We start from the raw sequence: 15,536 nt of genomic DNA, 5'->3' as shown, positions 1-15,536 counted from the left end.
ATGAGACGATGTATGAATGTGAATGAGGCAAGAAGTGTGTGCCAATACCGAGTTGTTTGGCAGTCCGTCCTCTCTGCCTACCCCTGCAGAGGGAAATAGCGTGAAGGTACTAACTATAGTTAACTACTGAGAGCTCCGCTGTAATCCTGTTACTACATTGTTTTTAAGAAAGAGATGGAGGTTAACTTTACTGATCTATGAACTGTAACCGTGATTTAAAAGTATGATATCTGGCAATGTTATTTTACTGCTGTTTTATTAATATAACAGTTTACCATTGGTTACAGATTCACTTTTTACGTCAATTTACATAAAAGTGATATTAACAGGAATGTTCTGATTCCGAGAAGAGAGCAATATTCCTAGTAAAATTAATTTTTAATAGTTTTTTGTTACTATTCATCGGCTTCTATAATCGGTCAAGTAAAATTATAATTATTATGTGACTATTTTCGGTGGTATTTCAAGAGTTTTGATGAAATTTTCAGTAGGGAAATAATATAAAAAATAAATAAATCTATAAATATAATAAATCCCATATTTTAATAATTTTAAAATATGGGATTCTTCGAAATTTTATTGCGATAATATTTTTAAAAACTATTTCATCAAAATGTACGGATGGGTACTTGTAATTTTTCGAGCATCATCGTTCTAAAACAAATAAATAACTGATTTTGAATGAAATCAACTCTTTTAGATTGTTTGCTGATATTTTCCAGCTCTCCTGAAAAGCCCTGAATGTTAGGGAATTTCGAACGGAAGATCGCGACTCATCCCCTGTATTTATTCCATCCTGGAAGGTACTCCGTCATGATCTTAGTGTCTGACAATTTGAACGTTTTAAAGATAAAATACAATGACGACTTTGATGTAGATTCTTTTAAGTGTTCAATTTTAAATTGACGCAACGGGGAATTGTGGTAATCTATTGAGCTCGATCAATCTCAGAGCGAATTTCATGATTTTGGTGTTTTCTAATATTCTTTAAATTCGCAATGGACCAAAATATGGTCATTGATAAAGATGTGACTTAGCCTACACGTGAAAAGGAATGCATTGAAATTGAGCAATCTTGACTTGTGTACTACCCGCATACGACATGCACATTGAATTGTTGTTTTACATCGACAATAAACATTAATTGGATTAACCTTTTTAATTAAAATTGGTTAATGCACTCTAAGAATTGTTTTCCTTTCAGTTACTGTAATATCACATCTTACTCAACGTGAAAATGAAAATTTGCAACAAAATAGGTAGTTTATGTGCCTTTGCAAGAAATTTATTCCGCTTCGTAATTTTCTTCAAACGTAATGAAACATTTCTAACATAGCACGACACATTACACATTGAAGGGTGCTGAAAAATAAGCATAATATCACTTAACTGCTATTGTACATCGTTATAAAGAGGTTAAAAACCGTGAATGGATATAGTAAATTGAATAAATGCGTTATCTGCCGAGTTTATCACGATTTCTTTATAATTTCTAAACTTTTAATAAATAACAAAAAAAATATGGGTTGATAAGAGAGTTTAAATCACAGTAATTAATCATTATATTCTATTTTTCAATATTATCTCCACTTAATCAATGATAATGTAATCTTACAAATATCTATTGGTTTTTTATGACAATGAAAAGCAGAACATTCAATAAAAACATATTTCCAGTCAGTTTAACCTACCACTTGGGCATTAAAGTTTAACGTTCTCCTCATCCTTGCTGTAGCCCCCCCCCCCCTTCCCTCAATATCCTCTAAACCTCCACCACTTTCCCTCAACATAGCCTCCCCATCCACACCCCGCAGGAAAAAACTCATAAAGCTGCACATCCGGTGCAGCGCATCCATGTTTTATGAGTGTGTTTACTATTAAATTTTTCACACTTTTCATCACATGCACAACGGTGGGTGCGACTCGGAATAGCGATGGGCATAATCGAGAGATTTTTTTTGAAACAATCGATTTCAATTTATCCGTATCAAATAATTTATTAATTAATTTTATTTTAGCCATTTGTACATCCAAGTTTACAAATATCTAATTTATTGTAACTCACATACGTACATTATTATTATTTATTACATTTTATATGGCTCCTACAATTCGGCTTGAGTATAGCATTCCTTTGCACAATAAACTGTTTTGTGTATTGGCTTTGTTCTTTTTGGTATTTTTTTTGATTGCACGTCCTTGTGTTATTTCTGTGAATGTCCTTGTTGTGTATTATGTTGTTTAAAGTATTTTGGTAACAGGTTGTTTATTATTTTATGCATAAATATCATCGCATTCAAGATCAGTACCTATCTATTTAACTGTTAGCTAATTTAGTTACCTTTTCGCCCAAGTGTTATTTTCACTGCTCTATTATGGAGTATTTGCAATTTATTTTGTTCTCATTCGTTAAACAAGAAAAGAATCGTTGAGAGTAGTTCAAATGTGGAGCAATAATTTATGATAGAAAATATTAATTTCGTTGACAGCATCAATTTCCATCTCAAATCTCTCAGACGGCATTCGAGATCGAGTGGGTACGAACTTCAGCTACGATTCCGGAAGAAGCGGGCGCAAATAAATTTTACTAGATTAATTTGTGTTATTTCACAAAAGCTGTATATTTGTGTAGTAGTACACGAAAATGAGTGGTATATACTATCAGTATAGCCCTAGTATTCATCATTCAAACTCGAAGCGTTGTCCGAAATGGCTTTAGTTATTGGAAATACCAATCGATTAATAAAATGTTTCGAATATTCCCGTCACTAGTCCCAACAACTTTACTTCCATTCACGAATTCTGTGTAATGTTTCAAAAAACTTTAAAACGCTTATTTTAATATACTGCAGAAGGTTAAAAAAATTACGTGGTGCTTAATGAAATAATTTATTTTCTTAAATTTTCTACCGATTAAATTATACAGGGTTTTCCAATAAGAGGTGTTATTTTGAATAGCCCGCTATTTCGGTAGATGCTACTTTTGAAGCTGTCATTTTTTTACATTTGACAAGTAGAAACTATGTCATAAATGAAAATGGAACGATACACGCTTCAACAACGCATTGAAATTATTAAAATTCACTTGAGTGAATCAAATGCAAATCATCTTAAGTGATGAGGCCCATTTCCACCTCGGTGGCTTCGTCAACAAGCAAAATTGTCGCATCTGGGGCTCAGAAAACCCAAGAGTTATTGTTAAAAGCCTCTCTATCCTCAACGTGTGACTGTTTGGTGCGGTTTATGGTCCGGCAGAGTCATTGGACCTTACTTTTTGAAAATGAGGCTGGAGCAACAGTTACGGTGAATGGATTGCGCTATCGAGAGATGATTAATATTTTTTTATGGCTGAAATTGGATGATATTGATCTGGACAAAACTTACTTTCAACAAGAAGGCGCTACGTGCCACACAAGTAACAAAACCATTGATCTTTTACGGTTGAATATCAAAATAACACCTCTTATTGGAAAACCCTGTATAAGAAGTTTACCATTTTATAATAAGTTAGTACCTACTTACTTTCAAATTATTATGTGAAAGTGTTCCGTTTTTAAGTGTACTAAACAAAAGCAAAGGATTTGGTTTTGACACAAGGAAAATTGGCGGTAAAATACATTGGCGGGAAAACGAAAATTAATGGTTTTAAATTATCTGGAAAATAGATTAAAAATGTAATTACCTTACTACCTGTGTACTATTACTCATTATTACTTACGATTACTCGTTGGTTTCATGACCACCAAAAATGAATTGCTTGCGAATAGAGATCGAAATAAAATACGGAAATTCAAGCTGTTCTCTTCGCCATTTGGCTAAGGTTTTTGACGGATGTCAAGACCAAAAACATTTCAATTATAATTTTTTTTTGTACAATCCGATTCCGTTTCCGTTTAAGGTAAGGCTGTGTTGGATAATGGCTTTTTATCGGTCCAGAATTCGCATGAGCCTCGAGTGAATCCTTCTACAAGCTGTCAAATCGGAATAATCAATATTATGGTACCTACCTGCCTGAAGAATGTTCTAAAAAAGATTTATGATTAAGGTACGTTTGTTTTGGACAAATTGTTTAGTTCCATATTTGAAATAGAAAGACTATATAAAATACTTGGTTTAAAATTAATAAGCAAATATTAAGAAGATGACTAGTTTAAAATCAATTGATTTTGGAGGAAATTATGGTTATGATTTAAAATAAGAGAAAAATATAAAACATACTTTTTGGACGCAAGTTCTTCTTCTGTTCACAGAACGACTAGTTCATTGCTAAATAAATATCATATTTTAAGTAAACTTCAAATTTTATGTTTTTTTATTTATTTACAAGTACATGTTACATGATTAATACATTTATTTAGAGAAGATACATTAGAGCACCATACTAGGCAGCTGCATGTTTCATGGTGCCCAATAGAGGAATGGTTAGTTTGAATTTAAGTACAGTGTAAACATATTTTGGAAGAATTATAAAAAAAAAATTTGAAAATTGTTAAAAAAATGTTTTCAAAAACTCACAAAGTTTTCTATAAAATAAACACAAATATATAAAGTAGTACACATTTGTATATAAATACTTACACATGCACACGCAAGTATATATACATACATACATGCATATATGTATATAAATATACATACATATACACAACATACATATACATACACACATGTATCTCATTCCTCACACATGTAAACAATATATACACCTCTATCTGAGTACGAGAAGCAGGTTACCGACACTATCCCACTCACTCACCAAGAAATCCCCAAGCGCCTTCCTAAAGCTGTCGTATTTGGCAATTGACTTTATTTCTATTGGTAAATTGTTGTGATTATAGGAGCAAGAAAATTAAATTGTGACTGCGCCATTGAGGTTCTTGTTGTTGGAATAGTATAATTGGATTGGTTAGAATATCTTGTGTTATAGGATGATTAAAAAAAAGTTATAAGTTTGAATTTGTATTAGGAGAATAAGTGTTTTATCTATAGGGATTTTATATAGAGTACTTTGAAGTCCTTAAATAAGTCCTTCGTGGGGTGAGTGTAGTGTACTTTGTAGATTGTCCGCAGAATCAATTTTTGAGCTTTAATTAATGTATCTAATATAGTTTTAGAGCATCCACCCCAGACTACTATACCGTAAGATATAATTGATTGACATAGGGAAAAGTATACCGTCTTTAGTGTGTTTTTATTTAGAATATTTCGTTATGATTTGAAGATATACGCCAATTTCCGTATACGGTTTGTAACATTGATTACTTGATCTTCCCACCGGAGCTTCTAGTCAATTATCACACCCAAATATTTTTGTTGGAATCTACTCGTTCCGGTGGGTTGCATTGACAGCTAGAGATATCTCTACAAGAGTGTATTTTTAGAATATGATTGGTTGAAGGTTGACCTTGAATGTTAAGACTATAGGTTAGATTTTTCGTTTTGGTTATGTTTAATGTTAGTAGATTATTATCCAACCATTGTTTGATAATTTACAATGTTAGATCGGCTCTATGAAATGTGTCTTCCGATGTTTTACTTTTTATTACTAGTACCGTATCATCGGCGAAAGTGATTATGTTGCCATTAATAGAAAATCTACATAAGTCATTTATATAAATGAGAAAAAGTGTGGGACCGAGTACACTGCCCTGTGGTACACCAAAATTGATGCTGGTGTGATGAGATGGTTTAAGTGATGGTAACTTAACACATTGCTTTCTATCTATTCGGTATGATTTGAACCAATCAAATGCCGTATTCTTTATTCCAATTTTATGGAGCTTAGCCAGAAGGATTTGATTAGAGACTGTGTCAAATGCCTTAGCTAAATCTAGAAATATTGCCAAACATTTATCACCATTGTCAAGTGCTTTTGTTATAAGTGATGTAAGTTCTAGAATAGCTGAAGCTATATTTAGCCCTTCTCTGAAGCCATACTGGTTTGACGAGAGAATATTGCATTTTGTAAGATAGTCGATAAGTCTTTTTTTTACTATTTTTTCAAAATTTTTTGATAGTGATGAAAATATAGAAATAGGTCTGTAGTTTGTTATGTCAGTTGGGGTTCCGGTCTTAAAAATTGGTTGAACTAGTGTAAGTTTGAGTGTGTTAGAGAATATGCGTTTAATAAGACTGAGGTTAATGATATGTACTAATGGTCGCATTATAAAAGGTTCAAATGTTTTTAGTATATTTGAGGATGTTTTGTCATGATTGCATGAATGGGAGGGCTTCGATTGTTTGATAGTTTGTGAAATTTCTGTTAAATTAGTATGGGGTTTTTTTTTTTGTATTAGGCAATTCACCCTAAAAAGAGTGCTATGTGAGTATGGGTTTTATTGACGTATTCAACTCTAGTAGGTGTTATTCTCTCCACGTGTAATTTTGCCGGAGTGTAATTCTGGCAGTTTAATATTTGTAACTTGAAATTCACGCCTGCGTATTTTTGTCAGCTACCATTTTTACGACCTCCACAGCCGAGCGGTTAAGGTGCATAGCTACGGTTCCAGGAGTTGCAGGTTCAAAACCCGGCGAAAGAAAATTAATTTAATATATTGATGCGGTCGAATTAGTTCCGTGGTGAGATCAATTCCCCGACAAGTCCTGGGCTTAATTCCTAGATACAATCAAATCTTTTTCAGTCTTTTCTATTTAAAATTTTTCGTTTGAGAGTCGTTAATACTGTCATCAATGATTAAGTATTACAATTTGAGGTTTTTCTAAAACAGTTATACCACCATCCAACACATATTGTAGAAAAGTCAATAGATGTCGCACAATAAAATAAAAATACGTACATTTATCCAAGACACTATCTAGATTGCATTTAGTTCGGGTAAGATCCTGCAACCACACATAAGGGTATCAGCCAAAAAATATTGGCATGTTGGTAGCTCTCACTCGTAGTATGATGTAATGTAATGCTGTAAGTTGATATGGTCGAATTGGCTCAGTCTTCAGAGTACTTCCTCTGGAAGGAAGAGGTCCTGGGTTCAGTTCCTAGATGCGGCTGAAACTTTTTTCTGTATTTTCTGTTTTACGTCTTTCTTTCAAGAGTCGTTATTATTGTCTTCAATGATTGAATTTTAGTTTATAAGTGTTATTTCACACATAAGTATCACCTACTTGTACATTTCGGAGTGGTGAACACTCTTAGTTTCGACCTGTTCAAAGACCACCATTACCTCGAAACTTTTGATGACCAGATCTCAATAGACAGGTACTTTCAACTTTCCTCTTTCTCTTCCCATATCCTTGCCATTCTCGCCTCCTTTAGCGATAGTACATGTTCCGATTGGAGATGTCGCAGTCCCATTGGCTCCGTACAAATTGGAGATGTCACAGTCCCATTGGCTCCATACAGATTAGAGATTCACAGTCCCATTCGCTCCATACAGATTGGAGATGTCACAGTCCCATTGGCTCCATACAGATCTTGTACGTTATTCTCATAATAAAAGAATATTAAGTAACCTACATTACAGATGTGGGTATTTAGTGCGTAATACGCAAACGTATTTGTAAAGAAAACTAGACAACGTGGCATATTATAATATAGAGAATTTTTTATATTAAGTGCAATTTATGTATCTCATATGACGCTGGCTAAATATTTTTTTATATTAAGTGCGATTCAGGTATCTCATGTGATGCCTGCAAAATAAATTTTTACATTAAGTGCAATTCATATAATCTCATATGATGCCTGCTAAATACATTTTATATTGAGTGCAATTCATGTATCTCATATGATGCCTGCTAAATACATTTTATATTGAGTGCAATTCATGTATAAATTTTCCCAGAAACCGTATAAAGGAAGCAATAAACATAAAATTTCACATTTATGCTTGCAAAAGTATTTCTGCAGAACGATAATTCGCGGCACAATTTTTATAGTCGTTCTGCGTTTTTGGAAGCAATCCAGGGACCTTCTTTTGTCAATGTGTCGTGTATGCGGAGCATAATACTTAACACAAAAGATACGTGGAAAATTTTAAGGGGACCCGTTTTTTCAGAAACGCTAGTATTGGATTTTATACATCTTTTCATCGCAGAAATGCTTTAATAACACACTTTTAAAAATGATCCTGTTAAAAAAGTGATAGCATGCCAATTTCCTGATAAAATATTAGCTATACAGAATTTTACGAAAAGTACGTATTGTTTTTCTAATTTTAATTTTATTTTTATTTTTTTATTTATTTGAAAAACCAATAGTAATAATTATTACAACCAGTTATAATTATAACAAGGTATAGTAGTAGTAGTAGTAATAGTAGTAGTAGTAGTAGTAGTAGTAGTAGTAGTAGTAGTAGTAGTAGTAGTAGTAGTAGTAGTAGTAGTAGTAGTAGTAGTAGTAGTAGTAGTAGTAGTAGTAGTAGTAGTAGTAGTACTAGTAGTAGTAGTGGTAGTAGTAGTAGTGGTAGTAGTAGTAGGTGTAGTGGTAGTAGTGGTAGTAGTAGTAGTAGTAGTAGTAGTAGTAGTAGTAGTAGTAGTGGTAGTGGTAGTGGTAGTGGTAGTGGTAGTGGTAGTGGTAGTGGTAGTGGTAGTAGTAGTAGTAGTAGTAGTAGTAGTAGTAGTGGTAGTAGTAGTATTAGTAGTGGTACCGTCGCCCCGTAGTGAAAAACTACATCAATAGCGTCACGCAAATTTATAAATTGTACCCAGAGCGCAGAAGTTGCGTAAGGTTACCCTGGGAGCCATTCATATTTAAAGTTTTTATCTCTTTATTTTTTTAATGTGTAGGTACCTAATTGCGTTATGTATATATTTTTTCGGTAAATTTTTAATAGTAGGTGCAGGTACCTACACAGATGGTACCGGGTAGAAGTCCTAGGTAGGCAGGAACTGAGAGCGTGTTTTAGCCTGTTTTCTAGGTTAGGTCCGTAGTGTTGTTATATAACGTATGGATTTAAAATTTAAAAATTACGATCAAATCTGTTCAGGTACTTACTTTGGCAGTTTATCTTTTTAATGTCGATAATGCTTTTTAACGAAATAAAATAAAGATCACTATTCATATGAATTGCTAGTGTAGATATCGTGAAAACAGAAAAAAAAGTTCTTTCGTACGTTGGATTTTTTTACTACCTTCTCTGAATCGGATATGAATTTTAGAGGATGTGTGACATATGCGTAAATCTGTACGTACATACCTTTCCTTTACTCAATTGTTTTTTGATGTATTTTTTATTTTGAATTCTTAATTTTCGTATCACACTATATAATATATGCCTTCATTATTACAAAAAAAGATTTTTTTTTAACACCAAGAAAAAAGAATTTTCTAAAAAAAACAAAATTGAATATTTTTTAACAAAAAAAAATACACGTAGGCAAGGCCAGTTCGCAGGAACAGCGTAAATTGAGTAAGGTGGGAAATTTTAATTGGAATATTACACAATTTTTTAGTTTGGAAAAAAATAAGAATTACTTAAGTGAAAATTTGCACCGGTATTTTTAATAGATTTTATCCTAAAAATATTGTTAAAATATTTAAAACATGGTTTTTTATTGCAAAATTATATTATGTAGATTACGAGATGGCCATGACGTCATACCCGCTTCCAATTCTAGGCAGACCCAGTCTTTACATTTCAGATCATAAAATAAAAATTATTTATTATTTTAGGGAACGGGGCTGTATTTTTGCTCATATTTTTTAAATTTACATACATCTTGAATTTTAGTCCGTCCACATTCACTGTTTACTTCATAGCCAATAATTGATTCCAACAATACGTTTAGGATAAATAACAATTATTTATTTGTACCTAAAATTTTAATATTTTTTTAATACAGTTAAATAAATTTAAAAAATAAAGACCAAAATACAAAGAAAAAATATATATAAAAGTTTGTTGGATCCCTAGTTAAGGATGATTTATAATTAAGGCCTAGCTTAAAACACATTTCAATTATTATAAGCAATTGAGAAACATCAAAGTTTTGCAATTAAAGACAATTATACGTTCAGTTAGTTCACTCTGATACGGTTAAAAGTGTTTCAAATAAATAATTGTTCCTACATATACAGCGTGTTAAGGGACGTACTTGACATACTTTAACCAGTGATTCCTGATATTATTTGTAGTGAAAAATTTTAATTAAATTTTGGGCTCCGGTGACCTAATATACAGGGTGTATCGGCAAGTACCCGACAAACTTTAACCAGCTATTCCTTAGCACATTTTGAGTAAAAAATGTTATGGGCGCTTTGCTGTCCGGTAACATTTTTTTCCATTAAAAACAAAAAATAAATAAAAAAATCCACACTCCGTCACTGTCATTTGCATTGAATCTCGCGTTCAACAGCTGTTATTAGCAAGTGTGTCAAAAAGTGTCCTCGCTCTTTCGTACACACTAAATAATAATAGTTAAAAATGAGACGAATGTTGCCGTGCCATTTCGTTGTGATTGTAAAAGCGCGAACGTAGGTACGTACGTACATTATTCAACGAAATTCGAACAAAATATTGCCAGATGGGTTTTCAAACTTTGACAAAGGATAAAACATTGGTGACATGTGGTGAAAATATGAATAGTAAATTTTTTATTAAAAAAAATGTTACCGGACAGCAAAGTACCCATAACATTTTTTACTCCAAATGTGCTAAGGAATAGCTGGTTAAAGTTTGTCGGGTACGTGCCGATACACCCTGTATGTTTTTTTTCAACAAAAACGTTGAAAATCAGTAGGAATTTGACGGTTAGGGCAGGGCTTCCCTAACTGTGAGTCGTGACGCCCCGGGGCGCCGAGGGATCATCCCAGGGGCGTCGTGAGGCAATATTTATAACGTCTTCCACACGCACACTTCGGAGCAAAAATCTGGAGCAATATGACTGGGTTAGAAACCCTTTCCAGTCGACCTCACCATCAACACTTTCGACAGCAGAAGAAGAACAGTTAATAGAATTGTCCTGTGACTCCAGCCTTAAGCTGTAATATAATAAAGATAAGCTGCTTGAATTTTTGAGCTCAGTTTATCAAGAATATCGTTCCATCAGCACTGCAGCGTTAAGGGTTTTATTACCGTTTGCGACATCATACTTGTGTGAGACAGGTTTCTCTGCAGTTGCAGTCATTAAGAATAAGTACAGATCAAACATAAATTTAGAGGCAGAGACGAGAGTAGCGATTTCGAATCTTCAACCTCGTTTTGAGAAACTATGCTCAGAAAAGCAAGCACATCCTTCTCATTAATACCAAAGAAATAAATTGCTTTTTTATATTTTTTGTTTGCTTCCATTTTGACCCCATTTTTCCACGTGACCCGTTCAGGGAGGGGGCTTCAAAATACTACGCTTGGTACAAATGAGCGGCGGGGGGCTTAGATTTTTATTCACCGGGGGGGGGGGCGTCGCAAAAATATGGCAACTTCTCAAGGGCGTCACAGTTGAAAAAAGTTTGGAAAGCCCTGGGCTAGGGTATATGTGAAGGCTTAGGCGGTCACTTGGCTGAGTGACCAGTGTCGACAAGTGGAAAAAAATTTCACTTACATTTGACTCCAAATATTGTCAGGAATCACTGAGTAAAGTCAGTCAAGTACATTCACTAACACCCTGTATATTATATAAAAAAAGTACTTTTTAAGTGAATAGAATAATGCGAACAGCAGTGAATACTGCCATTGAAACTATTTACGTTGCACACTTACTTCGTAAAAACATCTTACTTTACTTCTGATTCCGTGGTCACAAAAATGGGCGTTGCAGGTTATGTCTGTAAAAATATTTTTATGGCAAACTATTATACCAAATTTATGTCTCATTAAAGCCGCATTTCTTTCCTTGAGGCCAACTTTATATATTTTTAACATTTCTAAAGGTAATTTCATAGATTAAAAGATCTTTGTGAAAGCATATTGCGTAAATGATGAAATACTTTTTATAGGAAAATATTACATTGAATGAAGCCCTATTTCCAAATGCTTACCATCATTAAATACGTTTTTTTTAATTTTTACTAGTTTTCTCCGAAATAGAATTGCTAGCTTAAAATGGATGAAAGCAGCAAAATTCAGCGAAACTGAAAATATTTGATGGGGATAAAATAGCGAAGTTTGTATAAACTTATAAAAAAATGAATAGAAGATAGTTTCTTAAATCATTAATATTCGTTGTCTTTGTGTATTACTTGACTAAAACTACAAACTTTGCAGTTTATAGTAATATTTATAACGAACTATTTGAACACAAAGATATATTTAAATTAAGCCCAAAAACAAGTCTATTAATTAACAAAAAAAAACCTATATAAGGTATTATATCATAAAAACGTGTATTGGAAGTGCCACAGGGAAAAAACAATTCTATGACCAAAAAACTCTATTTCAAAACTATTACATTGGACACACAAAAGTATTACGTACTTATGAATGATTTAAAACTTTTACCAAACTCCTGAACGAAATGCGAAACGAAAATAAGTTTATTAAACAAGACGTTTAGGATGAAAAACTTATATTTTAAGATTTTCTCTGCTTTCAAAAGAGTAGACCGAACATATTTTTATTCTAAGTTGAATAAGATATGAAGGGTTTGCATTCCTTTAAATTATGAGATTTTGAGGTTATCTATTGTAAACGATGTGACTTAGAATTGAATTAATAAATTAATTGTTATCAACAATATTAATTGCGGTTTTGTGTCTGCTTGTAACTATGGTTCAATAAACTTTAGAGCTCGGATTTGTTTGAATTTATAGTTAATTTCAAAATTTGAAGAAATTTAAATTTCGTACACAACGACAACCATAAAATTATTTTATTTTAATTAATTACAGGAATTATTCGAAATGCGTTTTTCTTTATTTTTGAATGATTTCGTGATTTTTACTAGACTTCTAGCATCCTCAAGATTGGTCTATGCCACTCGCTTTAGAGCTGTTTTCTTCTCTGTGAGTAATTTTCTGAAGAACTCTGTCAGGATCGGAAGTTCCAGAAATTCCCGTTACTATAAACCTGGATGCTAGATTTCCGGGTGACTTATATTTTTGTGTATTTTTAACATTGTATTTTGAAGATAAAATAATTGTACTTTGATGGAAATGTTACTAAAACCATCACCATTCAAAAACATTTCCTTCTAAAAAAAATCTCTTGACAACTTGTAGAAAATGTAGAAAATGCAACTGAAAATAAAAAACAAGGAAGCCTTCAGTTTCTCTGCTTTGGAGTTTGGCCGCGAGGCGGCGCCGTCTGTTCCCAGCGCGCTCCGCACCGAACACTGGAATGTTCGCCAGTGTTATTTCTCATTCGTTTCGAATCATCGGTGTCGGTCGGTGGTACTAGGTGCGTTCGCTCTCAACGGACCTCAAATATAAAATCGTAAAGTATTGCACAGTGTAGAAAGTTTAAAACTTCAAGTAAACAACGAACGAACATATTCGAAGGCGCGTTCCAACGCCTTTTGGCGCAATATGGCCAAAGAAATCGAATAAAAAATAGTTTCGAAAACTTTGCACAAACTTTTTTGACAGTTGTTGTTGAACGTGTTTTAAAGTGAGTTGCAGCGATACCAGCTGATGTTTTTTAGAGAATAGATCAAATAATTAACAAATTAAAGTGTGTTTTAACGAAATATTAAGAACTTTTCAACAGTTCATTGACAGTTTTAGTTGTTCCGAGAATTGTAATGACGGGAAAACAAGGACAGAAGATGACTACGTTACTGGGTGCGACAGGTGCGAATGCCGTGTGGTGTGCATTCGTTATGTTGGCGCTAATTAAAGGTGAGTCTTGTTATTAAACATTAAAACAATCCTGATCAAATTAACTCTTGTAACTACCTCGTATATTATTCTATTGTTATGAGCTAGTGTAACAATTGATAGTTATTGTTATAGTAGATAGATTTGAACTGATATTCCTTTGTTTATTAAAAACAATCGCGCTAGCTCGTGACGAATAACGGCTACCTGCGGCTGTGTTCAGGTATATCGCTTTTACCTGAGAGCCCCCGCTCTCACACTAAAAATAACAAATGATAATATTTTACACTCTGATAAGATATTGTATATATTATTTTTATTAATGGAACTTCTGATTTGTATATTTTTACAAGAATTTCGCTTAATCAATATTGAATTGATAATAAACATTTCGATTTACTTCGTATATATTTAATCTATGGGCTGTTTTAAATGTGATTTTATAATTCTACATTCGGTTTCTAAGTGAAGTACCTACTTAGTTTCTAATAAGATAAAAAAAAATTGTTTTGTAATATGGATAAGTTTTGTTCGTCAAAAAAAATTGTAAATATACAAAAAAAGAGTCACGATTAATACACACATTTTATTTAAAAAAATCTTTGTATCAGCAAGATAATAATGAGAAGTAGTGAGTATTTCAGTTTCCGGACAAAAAATGCATTTTAATAGTCATTTCGTTAATAAACGGGTAATTTGATATATTTTCGCGCCATGTTTTGATTAAGGATTTTTAGGCTAGTTTTTTAAATTTAAATAAAAAAACTCAAACTAATGACCCAAGGACCTATCATGGGTTCATATTTTGGTTTAAATGAGAAAAGAAAAAAACTAACCTTTGACATCAATAACAATGGCCGCCAAGTGAACAATCGATTTTAATTTCAACCAAAATGGTGTTGAAATTAATTTATTTATTTTGATAGTTAATAATTAATTATTTTTATTATCTAACTACTGCAGTATTAAAAAAAAAAAATATTCATACTAAGCGCTTCCATATTTTCTGTATATTTATCGAAAATTTAACCAATGTTGAGTATTCCACCCCCTTAGGTTTTTTTTTTAAAATCAGAACTATTCTAACTACGTAAGTTTCCTTACCTGTTGAAGGCCAGAGCATAAAATAGAAACATATTTTTCAGCGTTTAGTGAGGCGAAATGGAACATAAAGTTTTATTAGCCCAAACGATACTAATTGTGTTTTTCATAAATTTTTCGAAGGATTAAAATCGAATCGCAAATTATTCTAATAAGGATAATATTGGAATGCTCGCATATTCTCTGGAGACCCATCAGCAGTTCAATGGTTAACTCCGCTTGCTGCTAAATGCACTCAAATTATTGAAATAACACTTCTCGTTCAACTTACTACAAGAAACAACTTACAACTTAACAACTAACTTACGTTGGGGAAGTGGAAAAACATCCACTAAATAAGTTATCAGGTTCTTAGTTCGGGTTATTTAAATAATCTGTGCTTATTCAATAATCTGTGCTTAATCTCTCATCGAACGTCACTTCATATTAACAAAATCTTACATTGCGACAGCAGATATTTTGTTAAGGGAAACTTTGAACGTGCTTTGCCGGGGCACATCTCCACCAACTGAGCTAATGGGACCCTATCTCCTTCGGTCATATTTAACTGTATCGTTCTTCGTATAACAACTACCAAAGTTGTCTTCGTTTTCTCACCGCACATTTTTATTGGCTGCTATCTTAAATGCAATCTAGACAGTGTCCTAGATAAATAATCTTATTTTAATTTTAAAATGGTCTAGTATTGTCTTCAATAATTAAATATTACAATTTTAGGTTT

The 15,536-nt window shown here is 32.8% G+C and overlaps 1 protein-coding gene across 3 annotated transcripts in view; it reads left to right on the top strand.

Moving 5' to 3' along the window:
* Positions 1-13,272: 13,272 nt before the first annotated feature.
* Fas2 (neural cell adhesion molecule fasciclin 2) overlaps positions 13,273-15,536 on the top strand; it is a 563,869-nt gene continuing 561,605 nt past the window's right edge. For all 3 annotated transcript variants that reach the window (XM_089642658.1, XM_089642657.1, XM_089642660.1), the window contains exon 1: positions 13,273-13,735. In XM_089642658.1, coding sequence (XP_089498784.1) covers positions 13,639-13,735 — 97 coding nt within the window. In that variant the 5' untranslated portion in view covers positions 13,273-13,638. The remainder of the gene's footprint in view (positions 13,736-15,536) is intronic.

Source organism: Hesperophylax consimilis, chromosome 18, assembly GCF_061612785.1.
Source record: "Hesperophylax consimilis isolate HC1 chromosome 18, BYU_Hcon_1.0, whole genome shotgun sequence".
Taxonomy (NCBI): Eukaryota; Metazoa; Arthropoda; class Insecta; order Trichoptera; family Limnephilidae; genus Hesperophylax; species Hesperophylax consimilis.
The sequence above is the reverse complement of the archived record's forward strand: the minus strand, read 5'-3'. Positions and strand labels throughout refer to the sequence as shown.